An 18,125-nucleotide genomic window follows, 5' to 3' on the forward strand; every position below is an offset into this window, starting at 1 on the left:
GACAATTCGGATTCTCTTCAGGCCTTTAGTGGAAAAAACTTTATAACAAGTTGTAGGGCATCACCTGTAAGGTGATGCAACTTCTTTCAGGCCCAATGTCTTTCAACCATTCCCTACAATCATTTACACAAGATGCTTTTTAAGAAATGGTATAAGAAAATTTGACACTGTTAAATACTTCATCCGTCTCAAAATAAGGTAAACTAGTACTAGTAGTAGGGACACATCGAAAACACATCATCTTCTTTCAGGCCCAATGTCTTTTCAACCATTCCCTACAATCATTTACACTAGATGCTTTTTAAGAAATGGTATAAGAAAATTTGACACTGTTAAATACTTCATCCGTCTCATAATATAGTAAACTAGTACTAGTAGTAGTAGGGACACATCGGAGACACATTATTGTACTACAAATATCCACATTTATAATACCATATGTCCCACAAGATATTTAAAACTTGGCATTGTTTAAATAAGATATTTGCATTAAAAAATGCCGCGCCAGGAAGGGTTCGAACCTTCGACTTTTTGTTTAGGAAACAAACGCTCTATCCACTGAGCTACAGGCGCTCTCAATGATGATATGGCCACCACTTCTTCTTGGGCCGGGCCGGCCTGCCACAAACGGCCATTGCAATTTTGGCCTTTTCTGATAGGCCGCTGTCTCAGCTTGGCCTTTTCTGAACCCTGAAGACAGCAGCTCACCTAGAATTGTACTCTCAAATGAACAAACAAACAGATTACACACCATCAAACTATTTACAGAGAACCAAAGAGACGAAGATTCTGAAAAGCAGCACAGAAACCAGGCACTGCCAGGCGTGAATGGAACGAACATTTCTGCTATGATCAACAATGAAACAATCAATTACAGTAGGGAAGAAGAAAAAGAATCAGCTCGCCATTCTTTCTTTTTAATCAAGAGGGGAAAGAAAAATAACAACATTGCCAAGCCATTTGTCCAGATCATGCATTGGGCACCAACCACTAATCCACTATACGATCGCTTCCCAGTCCACCCCGAAAAATGGTACCCCTGATGCCAGTATGCTGCCTGTGAAGTCAATGACATGCAGGAAATTCACGCTTCGATCTGTCAGCTGAAAGAATTCAATCACAAGGTAGCAGCAGCGCTTCGACAGCTGCCACCCTTCATGGACTTCTCTTTGCACTAAAAGGGTCACAAGACAAAAGAAAGCTCCTTAATCCTCGGTGTCACGTGAACCAGATGGCTCAGGGAAGATCTCCTTCGATTGCCTCCTGCGGGAGGAAGAATGGTCACCATTGCTCCCTCCGGATGATTTGATCGTCTCTGAGCGTTTCAACAAGTTGTCATCCCTTGAAGGACCTATATCAGACGAGCTATGCCGCCAACTCCCGAAGAATGCAGCATTCCATGATCCCCGTGATGACGTGGCTCTCAAACGGGCTGAGCTAGAGCCGCCGTTATCTTCCCTCACCACCTTCAACGGATTCTCTAGTGCTTTTAGAATATATTTCATCGGCGGCCGTTTAGAAGACCTAGGATTCAAGCAGGACTTTGCAACAATTGCCATTGCCCAGACTTCCTCCAGATGGTCCTCATCAATTATAAGTGATGGATCAATGATCTTGCTCATGAGCTCTTTCTCATAAATATTAATGTAGCGCAGAGTGTGATCAAGCCACTCATTCGTTGCAGCATCATTTGATGCACTGATACCTAGCCTTCCAGTCACCAGCTCCAACAAAACTTTTCCAAAGCAATAGACATCATATGAACATGATGCAGATGGAGAACCTGGTTAAATTAGAGGTTTGTCAATGCACTTGCATCCATGAACCTAAAACATCTATAGATACAGTTATACAACACAATTTAACAGTGTCATCATCAGTTTCAAACATTAGGCAGCTAACACTTGAAAGAAATGAAAGCAAGCATGGATGCATGGACTTACCAGAAGATCCTTGATCCGCAGTCCTACATTTCCCAGAAAACAACACAACATTAGAAAATGAGACGAATTTCATTCAGTGCAGCAAAAAGAAATTACATAAAATAAACTGGCAGCAGAACATGAGCCATATCAGGATCTGAAATGCTAGGAGAAAGTTTCCAATTACTTTCGCTACCAACGGGCCTACTAGCACTATTTTTGTCCTGTGCATATAGAAACCAATTTGGAATTTGCTTAGCTGCACCCTCAATACATGGGAGAGGAAGGATAATATAGTATAATTGACTAATATATATTCGGAACTCAAAGCACAAGTTTAATTCAAATGTTAGCAAAATGAATAGGCATGATGAACTGAACAGCGAAGTGCAATCAAGCATTTTATGGATATTCGAGTCTTACACGTAGAGCTAAGAAACAGAGTATGCAGTGCTAAAAGTTAAAACTTACGATGAAAATCTCAACAGCTTTGTGATGACATTTTGGTGGCCTTCCCCTTCTTGAGGACACACCTCGCTCAAACTCCCAAGGCGCACATCAAATTTATCATCAAGAAGAATACTGCTAGCTTGCACGTCCCTGTGGCAGATCATGATCTCATTAGTTCAACAACCAAGATTACTCACATGGTTTACTGCATGTTTCACTTTAATACCAAAACAATGCTTTCCTAGCGAAATGAAGCCAACAAAGAACTTCTGATGCATTTGCATGATATCAGGAGGGGTGCTCAAATCTTTAACATTGTCTAGTTGGTAGTAATATAGTGCATAGAAACATCTCATTGAAAGTCACATAAAAGGATATTTGGACCAACTGAATTACGGACAAGGTGATCACACATATTCAGATTTAACTTGACTATAAAATAGCATGATAATAAAGAAGTGCCTATATATAAGATGGAGGATCTAGCAAGTATACCTGAACATAGCATGCCAACTCATCAGAATTGCAACGTCCAATAAAAAACAATGCTACATAACCGCCCTCCATTTCCCGCGAGGTGGATAAACAAAAAACAGTGCTGTTCATATTCTGATTTTTTTCGGTTTAAGTAAGCTATGGATCGTATAATTAGTACACAGCAGTAATTCAGCAATATCCAAATTCATTAAATATGTGGCCAGAGCATTCCAACTGAAATAATTTTTTCATTCACATAAATACAAAGAAGTTTATACCCGAAAAGCAAACATCCAACTGAAATAAATTTTGTATTCATGTAAATACAAAGAAGTTTATACCTGTGAACCATTGGTGGATTACACTCGTGGTGGAGATAGCATAGTGCCTCTGCCACTCCTGTTGCAATTTTCAGCCTCTTTATCCAGTCCAAAGATTGCAGGCCTTCCTCTTCCTCCCCTGACTTTCTGTGCAGTGCACTTGATAAGTCGCCATTCCGGACAAATATATACACGAGAAATTTCTCCTCCTCTTTATCAAGGCAATGCCCCATGATCGGCACCAGCCTTTCATGCAATCCTTTGGCAAATAAATCTAGCTCCGCCATATAAGCATCTTTCTTAGCCATGCTGGAAGTTATCCTCTTCACAACCACAGAGGTCCCATCATGGAGCGCCCCAAGGTAAAGATCACCTGAGTGACCATGCTTGATAAGCCTATCATCTCCAAAGTCCGTGGTGGCTTCGACGAGCTGGTCATAACCGAATGAATCACCGACCTTTGCCAAGTTTGCAGGCGATGCAGAAGGTTGCGTGCCAGCAGTAACTGCACCCCCACCAGTTCCAGACGCTCCCAACTGTGTGTTCCGCACGCCACTTTCCCGCTGATCATTCCTACTCCCATTCCTCCTACTCCCAGAGCACACCAAGCAATACAAAATGGCAGCAATCACAGCTACCAAGAGGACACCGCCGCAAATGGCTCCAATCAGTATATACTTCAAATTCTTGTGCCCCTTTTTCCTTCCCGGTGAAGCTGGCATCGCAGGCTGCGGTGTGGGTGCAGGACCTGAAACATTATACGGCAAACCACGTGCAGCATAGAACTGCTGACATTCTGCCTGGCTACGCTGTCCAGTGACATCAACGAAGCAATTCAACTCAAATGAGAAATTCCCACCATCACCATTGGATACACCCAGTTTGCCGTCGAAGTAATTCCCAGAGATATTGGCCAGCTTCGTCCTACCGAAAAGTTGGCCAAAGGATCCCGGCACGCCACCATAGAAGAGGTTCCCGGACAGATCCACCACCTGTACATTGGATGGAAGCGCGAGCCCTGTATCCGGCAATGCGCCGGTGAGGTTGGTCCGAGACACATCGAGAACGCTCAGCTCCGGGAGCGACCAGACCGCCTTGGGTAGCTCGCCTGAGAAGGCATTGCCAGAGAGGTTGAGAGTCTTGAGCCGAGCGAGCCCGGCGAGAGCACTGCCAGGGAGCTGCCCCGAGAGTAGATTCCCCGCGAGGTTGAGAGTGGTGAGGTTGCTGAGGCCGGCGATGGCCGAGGCGGGGATCTCCCCCGTGACGGCGCAGCCGGAGATGTCGAGGAGCTGGAAGGTGGGCGCGAGCCCCGCGCCGAGCCACGCCGGAAGGGAGCCTGGCAGGCCGAACCCGGGCGCGCTGAAGGCCTCGAGCCGCGTGAGGTTGCGCAGCCCGTCGACGGCGAACCGCGGCGCCAGGCGCCCCAGCCGCGTGCGGCGCAGCCCGGCGAGGTCGACCGACACGACGCGGCCGCCGCTGCAGCGCACCCCGGCCCACGCCGTGCAGGGGTCGGCGCGGCGCGGCCAGTCCCGCGCGCGCAGCCCGAGCGAGCCGCGCAGCGCGTAGAGCCCCGAGAGATCCGCCCGCGACGTGAGGTTCCCCTGCTGCGCCACCACCGCCCCGGGCGCCGCCACCACCGCCACGAGCAGCAGTAGCCGCGCCCAGACCCCACCACCACCACAACAACAACCACCAGCCCGCATCATCTCCTCCTCCTCCATCCACCACCACCACCACCACCACCTCCGCCGCCGCCGCCACTCCCCATTCCTCCCCACTCCAAACTATGGATGGAATCGCGGAGAAGCCAGGCAGGCAGCGGAGAGACGGAATTGGGAGGGAAATTAAACGCAATAAAGGAGAGGGGCGCAGAGCAACGCAGGGTCGCAGGTACAGAAGCCACCACCACCACCACCCTCCTCCTTGGGGGCTCACCTTCTCTACCCCGCCATCAATGCCCAAAGTTACACTCCCCCAACTGCCTCCCAATTATTACCCCCTCTCCTCCTCCTCTCTCCGCCGATCCGAACCCAAATTCCACTCCACTCCACCGCCGCCGCGGTCACGCCACCGGGTGCGAGCAGCCGCCGCCGCCGGAGCCGGCGAAGAGAGACGACGACGACGAGGAGGTCAGGAGGAGGAAGACGAGGAGATGGGAGGAGGGAGAGAGAGAGAGCTGATATCGTGGGGGGTTTCGGTTGTTTAAGGAAGCTGTTAAATGTTTTTTTTGAAATCAAATCTTCCGGGCTGAAATGGCATGCGATTTCCCCGACGATTTCCCCGATTTCCCTGTGCACTGGCTGGCTCGCTCACTCACAACTTGCCTTTTCTCCCTGGCTGCGTTGCGTTTTGACGGCGCTGCCCCTGGTGCGCGGGGCTCAATTGCCGGCGGCTGCCACTGAGAGGGTGAGGGTGAGTGAACCCGGCCGCGCGTGGTGGGTGGGTCTCGCTCTCGCGGCGGGTTTGGTTCGGTGCGTGGTGGCTGCACGTACGGCCGGTTGCGAGGAGGGGGGGTTTGGTGGGGTTTTTCGGGCGGGTCAACGAGGGCCGTGGGCGCGGGCGTCGTGCGCGTTATCTTTGGGTGGGTTGAAATTCAGATTTTACGTGATTTTCGTTGACATGCTTTTTAAATTATTAAATAGTGTATTTCGTAAAAAAAACTTTCTATGTAAAATTTATTTTAAAATATTAAATATATTTATTTATCAAGTTTATAATAATTAAAACTTAATTATTCAAACACCAATTTAATCTTTATCTATGTCAGTTTCATACACCACTAACCATCGTAGATGTCGATTCTGATTCATTTTTGAATTTTCTTTTTTTCTTTGTGCTTCAGATAAGAGTGAAAGTCGGATGTATAATCTGTGTTGTAATCCAGAGCAATGTTAGATTTATGTTGTGTGCTGTGCACGTAGAGATATTTTTCTTTATTTTGGGAGGACATTATAACGGGCTAAATAGATATGATATGATATGATACGAGCATTTGATGGGCGGCAGCATTTAGGAGGCGAAAATACGACAGTTCGTTTCTACAGTTGTTTACGTGCAGGGGTAGTGTCAATTAACCACAGCCAGGCAGCCAGCCTCATGCTAGCTAGCACGTGAGCATTGAATGTAGGATTTCTCCTTTTAAACGGATGGAATTGATGTATTACTGGATTTGCACCCTGCAGGTTTGCCGGACTGGGAATGAGATGTTGTAGAAGAATTGCAAAATGCATTGGCTGCTGCTGTACCCGCAAGCGTTTCATAGCATCCATTGATTTTTCCTTCTTTTTTTTCTTCTTTTCCCGGCTGGCTTTGACACGGCAGTAATGAGTAATGACAGGTCTAGTTTGTGGTGGCCACTGGACAAGCCACTACTACTACTACGCGGTGGAGCCATCGCGACGGGTGGATCCCAGGTCGGACGCGTCAGGTAATAAAAACGAACAGAAGAGAGCGCGGCACGTCGCGCGAGCCCACCACCACAGGCGGCGGCCGGCGTCGCAAAACCGCACAAGGCGAGGCGAGGCGCAGCGCAACGCAATACCCTTCACGTCACGTTCGTTCGTTCGTTCGTTCGGACGCCGGCGCCGCGGCGGGGTGGAGGCGTATCCCATTCCCATCCACCGAACCGTAGTCCATTCTGTTAGCAATGTTTCATGCATGGCATGTCTGTCAATATGTTTCCTTGTATTACCAATCCTCATGATTCCTCTCGGTGCTGTTCCATAAACCGATTGAGCAATCTTAGAAAGGTTTTCGTGTATATGTACTCCACATCTCAATCAATGGATTTGTGCGTTGAGTCAATCACTCTAACATGGTATCAGATTCTCTTTCCGCTTCCGCTCCCCAACCCTAGCTCTCGATGTCGCTCCCTATGCCAGCCGACGCCATGTCGTCGCCTCCTCCCCCCGCCGCGCACGACGCCGTCTTCACCCGGATCGTCCAAGCCATCGCCGACTCCATCCACGCCAGCTACGACGTACCCGCCGGACTCTCCGTCGACCCCGACGTCATCCGCTCCGTCGCCGACGCCGCGGCTGCCCAGGCCAAAACGGCAGCTCACGACGCCCTCGCCACCCACCTTCGGGCTCTTCTTCAAGTGACAGAACACGACGCGTCGTCGGCCCTCGTCGACACCACGTCGCCGGCCGCCGGCCCCGTCGCCACACCCACGTCCGGCGCCATGCCCACGCTGGTGATCTTGTCTACTTCCGACCTGGCGGTCATTGCGGCCATTGAGCAATCTTAGGAAGGTTTTCGTGTATATGTACTCCGCATCTCAATCAATGGATTTGTGCGTTGAGTCAATCACTCTAACACATTCGTGCGCCGCCCGCGCGCCGAGAGAATGTCTCGGTTTGGCTCACGGTCGCCTGCCTCTTCCTTGGATTTTTGCAGAGTGCGCGTGCCCCCGTACTTTGACGGCTTCTCCCGTCCCGTTGACACAACACATCATGGAACTATCTAAAAAAATGCTAGTACAATTTTTTAAGGGAAAAACTTTCAAATCTAACTATAATATAATTGTAATATAATTTTACTACAACTATAATATAACTCGTACATAAGTATTAAAATAATACATGCAACTTTATATCTAACTTATATAGATATTACAATGTAGTTATAGTGCAGTTACAATATAACTATAGTATAATTATATTATAATTACACTACAAATATACTATACTTATACTTACAGTTACTTACATTTAAAAAAAATTGCCAAAAAAATTTGCGACAGTTTTTTAGCAATTCCTTAGATTAATAGGTACTTCTAAATTATATGTAGTATATTATACATATAATTTTTTTCTAGAAAACAATATGGGTATTATCTTATAATAGTGTCTAAATCAAACTTATTTACATCTTTAAATAATTATCACAACCCATTCAGCACAAAATAACACAAAGAATTAAGAAACGATCAGAAGTGTTACGTAAGCGTAGTTCAACTAGTGTTTTTCTCTTTTTTTAACTAATCCACCTGAGTTCAAAGTCGTAGTGTTTAACACGGATACTTATATTTACGGTTAATAATTTTTATTGTATTTAAAATATCAAAAGTATTTTTTTAAAATAAAACTTTTATACATTTTTTCAGTGATTATAGCACAGGACTGAGAAATAGAAAACAGTGAAAAAAAAGGCACAAAACTAGTTCCATTCTTCGACTGCTTCTGCAGTGCCGTGGAGGCGTGGCATCGTCTCTTGGATCCTTCTGAAATTCCATCTACTTCTATCTTCTTTTATCATGAGCTGTATTATATATAAACAAGAAGGGACATCGATCTGTTGTACTAGTATTAAAATTTCTATGCGTATCAACAACTGCCACTAGTACCGATACTCTACTTATGTCTGCTAAAACAAACTGCACTTCCAACAACCATGCTCCGATTCTTCCCGTATACATACAGCTCGGATGTGCAACTGTGGGTGGGCCCCCTGCACGCAAGTATTACACCACTAGCCGTGGAGGCGGCCTCGTGTTAGTTAGAAAATCTTGGGTAAATAATATGGTCAAGCTGTGGATGATACTGCACTATTCTAACCTAAAAAACAACCAAACCTACCTATACGTGCAATGAAATTATTGAGCTATAGCAGTAGCTATAGCAGTATATGTAGCACTATCTCTCAGATTATTCCCCAGTTGTAAAGTGAGCGATCGATCGAACTGCGCCGTTTCAGTAGGTGCGGTCTCCACACAGTCCATATACCTGATAGAGTGAGCTGTCCATCTCTCTGTGTACCCTAGTACTGTATTACTGTACCAGTCACTAGCTCGATCCTCTGACTTCGGGAAGATAAGGCATGGGTGAACAGGAGGTGCAAAACAGAAATAGATAAAAAAAACCCTCAATTATTATACTACATCCGCTTCAAAATATATCAACCTAATATTAAATGAGATTTATACATACTTCTAAACGGGTGTTTTGTGTTAAAAAAAGGAATCGCTGGAAAACTTCTGCAAGTTTTTACACATAAAATTTTTAGATTTGTGGCCATCCAATCACCTTGAGATTTGTGAATGAAGAAAAAATTACTAGAAAGAAATTCTCACGCATATCACGCGTAAGAGCATAGTGCTAGCCAACCAAATCATAGGTGAATAAAAGTTTTATGTAAGTTATATCTGGGTTACATTGTAATTACACTCCAATTTTAATATAGTTTTATCTGAAAATTTTTCACTCAAAAAACTTATTGGGATACTTTACTAGAACAACATATCAACTGTGTAGGAAAGAACAACATATCAACTGTGTAGGAATTATTTCACTCGTTTATGCCCTCAAGTAACTATAAAAAATTAGATAATCCATCAAATTCAACTATCCCAATCAAACGGGGCAGTGGGAGATTTAGTTAAGCTTTTGAAACGTTGGCCATCAACGATTCCTCAAATGCTAGGTAAAAGAATGTGCAGATTAGTGTAAAAAAATGCAGTATCGTAGTACTATAAGATCTTTTTACAAACTTATTATAATATAAAATTTAAAATCTTGATCATATTTTGACTACATATCAAATATGAGTATTATTTACGACCAGGGTACTATTTAACAATGTGCACCCAATAATGATTCCAAAATTAAAACACCGTTTCATGGGTACTGTTTACAATTGCTGTGCCGTGTTATCTTGGTCGCCCACCATGAATCAGACAGCTACTCTACATCCAAATTCATGTTATATGGTAGTGCTTCTCTTGACTTGTTTCTGTGAAGTTATGGAGGAGTACTATACAAATCCTCACGCAATAGGTAAACAAATGATTCTGCTGGGATATATATGTGGGTGTGAATATCAATATTTTAAATAGCGGGCTAAGGTATTTAGCGGTTAGCTTCTCAAACAGTTATAGCGGCAGCTATAGCGGGTTAAATAGAGTTATAGCGGCTAAATTGTACACGAGAGCAAATAGCTAGAACCCTTCTCAAACAGCTATAGCGGGATAGCGGGAGATTTAAAACCCTGGTGAATATACGATGATATATATGACTGCATTATTAGATTAATTATTACTAGGCACTAATTAGCATACTTATGCTTAACCTAAAATAGATGATACTGGCTATTGCAAAATGCAAGCAGGTTGTTGACAAGATTAGAAGCTTGAGCCAATTATAGGAGACTCTAGTCGCTGGTATAATAGCATGCACAAAGTACTACTAGCCCAGTGGCACAGTACAGCCAGTAGGTTAATTTGCTTATCAATGCAACCAATAGCACTAGCATCAACGGTTAGAAGGAAGTTGTACAGCATTACATAGGCAAGCTAGCCAAGTAGCGAGACGTTGATCTCCAACTAGCAAGAAATTAACTATGTTGGTACTAATTAATGAAGTCTATTCTACCGATCAATCAACAGTGTCAAGTAGGTAAATGCGTTGAGAATTTTGTGAAGACGCCAATTAAACAATTGCGTGGATAAATAGTTTGTCCAATCGAACAGTATGCAACCATCCGATAATTGAAAATTTACTTTAATTTGCACGTCTTCTACTTGTAAGCCACAGCTGCTTGGTAATCTCTAAATTAAAGTATAATAAGATGTGATTCTATCCTAGCTCATACCCGGCCTCCAATGAAGTTCCATAGATCTTAAAGCACTTACTTAGGGGTAGTTAATAGTCAACAACAATTGAAGCAAAGCGTGAGTGTAAATCACTTAGGAATACTACTCAGCAAATTTGAGAGTTATATTTCAAATGACATTAACCAACAAAAAAAAATTAACCTCCATGTAGAATTATTCTTGACATTATATCTGTTATAATTTGATTTCTAATTTATTTTTTGAATTCGAATTCTGAAACTTGAATTGTAGAGACATTAGTACTGAACTACTGATGAACTTTCTGATGGTGCTATCAACGGGACAATTAATCATTCACCATGCTTGCTGCTTCAAAGCCAACCGTTGATCCATTCCAATAAAGGAGGGAAGAATAAGAATAAACACGTCTGATGGCATATCGTCCTTTTGAAAAGGAATCAAGCGCTGTACAAAAGTCAAAATGGCTATAAAGCCCACTAAAAGCAGGTACAATAGCATGCTATAAGCCAGCTGCAAACATATTTTAAGAAGATAAATGAGGAGAGAAGGGCAGCGGGGTACAGATTTGTAGCCAGTTGTAGCACGGATTCTATGACACAGCGTGTGTATGACGGGTGGGACCATGTATTAATAGTGTAGCATATAACTATTGTATGAATAAGCTATTATATTGGCTATAGATAAATTAGAGCCAGTAGTTGGCTATACTATTAAACTTGCTCTAATGATAGTATACTTTTAAGATGATTTAATTTCACACGCATGCGCCTGCTATAATTAATTTAATTTCAGCTTAGGAGACAATAAAATGCATTGCCGTTCTGCAAAGAACACTAGAACGAACATGCCAGTTTTTCGAAGCATCAAACTAAAATACGATACGTTATGTAGATTTTTGTTAACTTTAGGTGGAGATTTACAAATAACTTGAATAAATGCATGTCTCCTTTAGTGTTAGAGCATTAGTCTTTATATCGTGAGTTATAGGATTGCATGTGCTCTCTGTTGAACAAATTGTGTAATAAGTGGTTGTAACTTCGTTGATGCAAAGGCCAGATTTTATTCCATTATCTAAAAAATCTAATTAAAGATAACGTGGAGGAGTCGTGAACAAATTATTTCTCTCGTCAGGGTTTGAAGCCTTATGCCTATGAATATTATGTACATGTGGCTATTTCAGTGATTAGTTTTGGTTTACCCTTTCCAAGAGGAAAATTTTGAGTGCATTACTATTTGTTTGGTACACATTTAGCCGGCACGTCAGTTTCACAGGATAGGATATAATTGAAAACGAGCATGATATAATTGACCTGATCACTCTCTCTCTCTCTGTGTTTTTCTTTTGCAGCAATAGACCATACTAGGTAGCAAAGACTAGCAACTATTGACGTTATCGCTTTAATTTGTTTAAAATATTTAACTAACTCAACAAAGCACAATATCTTCCTGAACAGTAGTATCATCCTAAAATAAGAAACTTAATAAAGTTAGAAAAAAATATATGGTGACTTGATAAAGTTAAAGATAAATGAATTGAAACTTGATAAAAGTGAAGTACATTTTAGTATTTTAAATTTTTGTATTTGTATGTGTATCACGGGCTAAAAGTTATAATTAATTATTTTAGAATGGAGATTGTAAGAGGTCAGGTCAGCGTCCAATCATAAAGAGAAAATTATCCGGTCAAACTCATATATTAAGAAGTTTGCGTGTCGATGTGAAGAAAAGAAAAGTTACGACTAATATCATGCTACCTTTTCAAAAGGCAACACGTTAAAAATGATGCAAGTTTAAATGATGGATCCCCTGGAAGAAAAAAAATGTTTTCAAAACGGTGGAGATGAATGACAGTGCAAGCAAGATCCGGATGCGACAATTAAGAGAGAGACAAGTCACGGTCAAACACGAGGTTAACTTGTACTAAGCTTCAGCGCCGTCATTTGGATGAGCACCATCAGTCTTGGTGCCAATAATCAAAAGTGGTAGTCACTTGTGGAATGGAGCATATTTGCTTTCTCACTTTGTTAAACATTTACTGAGACGTGCGTGCATATACGTCTTAACATAACGACATTTTGACTTGACGATAATGTCAATATCTCTATTATGCTTTCTTCTTCTCTTGGCACTATTATCTGATTTATATATTTTCCAAATGAATTAGTTAAAAATTGAATAAAATAGTATTATGAGAAAATCATATATCGAAAGTTCTTTCTTTGGAACCTACACATTACCCACTCAAGTTTGAGTCTCCGACTTAACACAACGCATGTGCTCATATTTATGCTAATATTTTTCTAGTGATAGATGGCGTACTCGTTACTCATCGGTAACCAGACGTCTATGATAACTTCATTATTCCAAGATATATCAACTTTTGGAGGTACTCATATGTTCTTACAGTGGAAGTATATGAGTGCTTAGAAGGGTAGTTGTGTTTGTGTATATATAAGCGTCCGTGTCTTACTATGATTTAGAGAAAAAGGTTCATCCCACCTTTTTCTTTTACTTATTTTTCGCGCGTATGCTTTCCAAACTGCTAAATAATTTATTTCTTAAAAATCTATAAAAAGTTACTTAAAAACTCGTATTAATATATTTTAAAACTTTTAAATTAATATTTATTAATTGAACGCTAATGAGTCATTTCATTTTACATATTCACCGAATAAGTTCCCAACCCTTAGGTGTGGCAAAATGGAACTGATGCGTTTAGACCGCATCAATGGTGTTACTTGCTACTACTGCTCGAACAGCTTGGGGGTGAAAACGGTCTGATTCGGTAGCATCTTTTCGGAAACGACGCTCGAACAGCCGGTAATTGATCATATTTATCATTTAAACTACACAGTGTCGACATTAATACGATGCAAAAAAAAAAAAGAAAAAACAAATTTTAAAAATAGCTTAAAACGGTATGGTCGGAAACGGTACCCTTATAAAGAAACGTCGCTCGGTCGATCGGGAATTTCCGTGACTGTTTTCACCTGTACACACAGGAAACAAAGTTAATGCTGGTGGTCCTGGTCCATGCTAATGCTGCAGTTATGCATACCCTGTTTCTCAAACCAATTCTTGCGTAGTACGGTGTACCAATACCCATACGGCCATACCCAGCGAGTGCTGCAGTGGTAGCAGTAAAAGGAGTTCGTAGTACACTACTGTATTTATTCATACCGTAGACTTGTAACGAGAAGCTGACCAGGATGTCGGACTGGGACGAAAACAACTCCTCTTCAATCCTGCTGTCGTGGTGGTGTTGGGATTCAGGACTTAATTTTGGTCCTTGTATTTAGACACTAATTTAGACTATTAAATATAAACTACTTACAAAACTAATTATATAAATAAAAGCTAATTCGCGAGATAAACTTTTTAAGCCTAATTAATCCATTATTAGAGAATGTTTACTGTAGCATCACATAGGCTAATCATGGATTAATTAGGCTCAATAGATTCGTCTCGTGAATTAGTCCAAGATTATGGATGGGTTTTATTAATAGTCTACGTTTAATATTTATAATTAATGTCCAAACATCCGATGTGATAGGACTTAAAACTTTAGTCCCATCTAAACAGGGCCTAGCTTTGAGTAAATGACATGTAACTCGATCAGGGATATGACTTGCTGTGATCTATTAATGATTTAATTAACTAGTTGTAATTAACCGTCTCATTAACAAGCTTAATTCACAATCACCGATGCATAACTCCATGTAGATCAAGAGATTTGCTCCAGTCCATCAAAAAAGTATCTCGAGGTACCAGTACCTCACGGTATAAAATCGTTTTCGATCATTGAATTTAGCTGGGCAGGATGGACATTGTTAGATCCAACAATCGGGAAAAAAAATAGTACCACAAGGTACCGTTAACTCAAGATAACTTTTGTTGGATCGGAGTAAATCTCGTAGATCAATCCAGTCCGGCTTGGTTCCTGAGAAAATTACTCCTAGTACTAGCAAAGAGGTCGTCACGTATATGCACGTCTTCACCGTTGGATTGGGGTTTTGATTAGGGAGCAACGACTTGGTATGTGCTGCACGGCCGTTGGACGACGACGACGACGCTGCCTGCTGGCTTTGGATGGCGAAGAAAACGTACGTACGCATTGACCGGGCCAATGCAAGAGCGTTCGGTTGGGTGATGGCTATTGATCGATCGATCGATCGAGCGAGCGAGCGAGAGCTGTCGCGGCGGCGGGCAATCATTTTCGTCGTCGTCGCAAGCTGGTGGCGACAGGATGCAGCTGAGAGTGAGGCCGATCGGCGGCGCCACTTCCAGCGCGCGCGCGGCGCGGTGGACCGGTGCAGATGCAGTGGGCGGTGGTGGTGCCACTGCCAGCTGCATGCCGTTGCGCTCTCGATGGATCGATCTATCGTCCCAACCTTTTATTTTATTTTGAGTACTACCACCTCCGTTTCATATTATAAAACTTTATAGCATTATCTATATTTATATATATATATTAATTAATATATAGACACACATATATATCTAAATTCATTTTATATATATATATATATATATGTGTGTGTCTAGATTCATTTAACATATATATGAATGTAGACAATGCAAGGAAGTCTTATAATATGAGAAGTATTAAACATTACTTCTTTTCTTTAAAAAACCTACAGGAAAATTATTTTTTAAAAAATATTAATTTTTTTACCTAATACTACCTCCGTTTTTTAATAGATGACGCCGTTGACTTTTTCTCATATGTTTGATCATTCGTCTTATTCAAAAATTTTATGCAAATGTATAAGATATAAATCACACTTAAAATACTATGAGTGATAAAACAACCCATAACAAAATAAATTATAATTATATAATTTTTTTGAATAAGACGAATGGTCAAACATGTGAGAAAAAGTCAACGGTGTCATCTATTAAAAAACACGGAGGGAGTACTTAATTCACGATACGTTAATCTGCTGCTTTGTTTTGTGTACTGAGGGAAGGGCTCCCAATATTCTCTCAGAAAAACAACCTTAGATAGTTGGGTACTTGTTCAAGGTTAGCTCGTGTCGTCCGCGCGATGTACGTGCTCGCGGGTGGCTAAGTTTGATGTGCCAGGTGGACCGGTCGGGCAAGCAGCGTTCTGCTCCAGTTGGATCAAACAAATCGAAAGATCTACTCGATGCGGCGAACTTGCGCTGAACACCTTTTAATTTGCTCTTTCCTTTTTCTTCATCGCGTTATTCTTTTTCCGCTAAGTTAATTTATGCACCAAAACTAAATATATCAGATTCAATACGGACTTCAGTTATGATTTGAGCTCTAATGTTTTGATAAAATGGTTTGATATCAAAGGTGCGTGTGTATATATAAGCTCCATAGGTAAAATAGCTTTTATATATTGGAGTTTTTTTTTAAGTTAACTTTTTGTGGTAGGCAAAATGTAGATTGACTGGGCCAAACGTATGCGAACATTTGCCTATTCTATTAGACCTACACATAGACAATCGCGGGGGTAGGTGACTGAGATCGATGTGGGCTCCATGGGCGTGTAGTTACAGGTCCAACGAGATGATCGCAACAACCGGTAATCCAAATATACGGCGATTGATAATTTGTTGACTCTGGCGGGTAAGCTTATCCAAATCATTATATATTGAAGCTAATCTAATCCAGGTGTAAGAATCCAATGCAACACCCAGGGGAAGGGGGAAAAAGAGAGGAAAAACCAATACAAAATACTCCTCCAATTATCCTCTCAGTATATAATTTGTCAAAGCCGGTATACATTACTAGTATTATCTTTCTTACTTTGGTCGTAATGCAACCAACCAATTGAAAATCATCTCCCTTCAGCTTGTATTTTGATCGTGCAAGTGTGCAACCGTCGACTCAACCCTTAATTAATCACTTCTCTTTAAAAAAAATCCTTTGAATCACTTAAAACCACCAATTCAAATGGTAAATAAACAAGCACTCACTGATTATCATATCAATGGCGTCAGGTTGCCCCTTCCTTCCTGAATGGCTGAATTACAAGGATGATGCGCTGAAAATATCATCTTAGCATCTTAGACCTACCATATGCACACAAACCCTCGTGTCTACGCACCGTGCATATCAAATAATAAATATCACAAAAAAGTCTAGAAAAATATATACGTACTTTCAATAGTATTACATCTATGTGTAAAATCTCTTCTTCAAATTATCTTTTATAGAGTAAAAAAGAAAAAGAAAATATTGATGGATTTATAGCCTTAAGGTTGTCAGATTTTTTTTTTGTTACGACTAAAATATAATAAATTTAAGGTTAAGATTTTACACATATGTATAATACTAATGAAAGTATATGCACAATTTTTTTATTTTTAAGTAATACTCTATTTGTTAGTTGGTGTGCACAAATATCTCATAATGCAATGCAACACCATTTCCGTTAATTAAAAAAGATGCAATTTGATGTTAGATTGACTCTAACATTTTGAAGTGGTGTAGCATCACATTAAAAGCGAAAGGAAAATGAGTTTTAAGTAATTAATCAGCAGCATCTCTAGCTATCTGGCCTGCACCAAACCGTTCAGGTTCATGACAGCTGAACTTGAATCGGGGTCCCTTTCTTTCCTGTCCTGCACGGATAGATGGACCTGTGGTGGACCAGATCTGCTAAGCCGACCGAGACCAGGTGACATAAATCCACATTTATTTTCTGGCATGAACACTAAGGACCATTTTTAGATTTGGTAGATTTTGACTAATTAATACTAGCTTTGGGAGAGCTAGATGCCTCGTGTGACAGAGATCGAGTTGTATTTCGAAAACTAATGAATGAAGCGTGCTAGTCTCTATTCTGCTAATTCTCAGCATTTATTTTTCTTAAGAGCACATATGTCGCATTACAAGCTCATAGATTAGGACAGGTCGAAATTTGTTATTATTAATTGGCAGTTCTGAACTGTCTCTACTAGCCCTATTCCGTACTATAGTGGATATTCCTGGCATACGTGTCTTATATAAATATATATACGTACACCGCAAAATTCACACGTTTTTGAGATTGTGTATGATAAAAAAAACACAAATATTAAAGAATAATCTAATATCAAATAAACAGAAGGGGTGAGGCTTCGAATCCAGACTGGCTAGGCCCACTACCTTATGAATCTAGTCGGAAAACTTTCGGGTGTTTCCAAGATTGTGTATGACAAGGCGTGTATATATGAAGGTGTTCTTCATATTTCTAACAAAAACATCCAATGTTTGGTAGCTTGTTCAAAAGAAAAAAAAATATAACCACTCGTTTCTCAATGATTTAGCTGATGATGTCTTATTTTGAACACGAGAATAATGTCAAAACACGCGGATAAAATTGGAAGGAATGCTGCAGGCAGGACAATTGAAAAAACAAAGAGAAGC

General features: G+C 41.3%; 1 protein-coding gene and 1 non-coding gene across 2 annotated transcripts; both read right to left on the reverse strand.

The window, feature by feature from the left end:
- Positions 1-500: 500 nt before the first annotated feature.
- Positions 501-573, reverse strand: TRNAR-CCU (transfer RNA arginine (anticodon CCU)). The gene has a single exon. It is a non-coding gene; the product is annotated as a tRNA-Arg (tRNA).
- A 256-nt stretch (positions 574-829) lies between these two features.
- LOC4333955 (probable LRR receptor-like serine/threonine-protein kinase At2g16250) lies at positions 830-5,037 on the reverse strand. Its single transcript, XM_015777189.3, has 4 exons — positions 3,191-5,037; positions 2,394-2,522; positions 1,944-1,966; positions 830-1,783 (listed from the first exon to the last, which is right to left on the reverse strand). The coding sequence occupies exons 1-4, from the start codon at positions 4,888-4,890 to the stop codon at positions 1,206-1,208; spliced, it is 2,430 nt and encodes an 809-aa protein (XP_015632675.1). The 5' UTR covers positions 4,891-5,037; the 3' UTR covers positions 830-1,205.
- Between the last annotated feature and the right edge of the window lie 13,088 nt (positions 5,038-18,125).

The sequence above is a fragment of the Oryza sativa genome, chromosome 3, assembly GCF_034140825.1.
Source record: "Oryza sativa Japonica Group chromosome 3, ASM3414082v1".
Lineage (NCBI taxonomy): Eukaryota > Viridiplantae > Streptophyta > Magnoliopsida > Poales > Poaceae > Oryza > Oryza sativa.

Coding starts and splice junctions, on each gene's coding strand:
- LOC4333955 (XM_015777189.3), bottom strand. CDS start 4,890: ATGGAGGAGGAGGAGATGATGCGGGCTGGTGGTTGTTGTTGTGGTGGT. Junction 2,523..3,190: donor AATCCACCAATGGTTCACAG/GTATAAACTTCT, acceptor GATCTGCCACAG/GGACGTGCAAGCTAGCAGTA. Junction 1,967..2,393: donor AAGCTGTTGAGATTTTCATC/GTAAGTTTTAAC, acceptor TGGGAAATGTAG/GACTGCGGATCAAGGATCTT.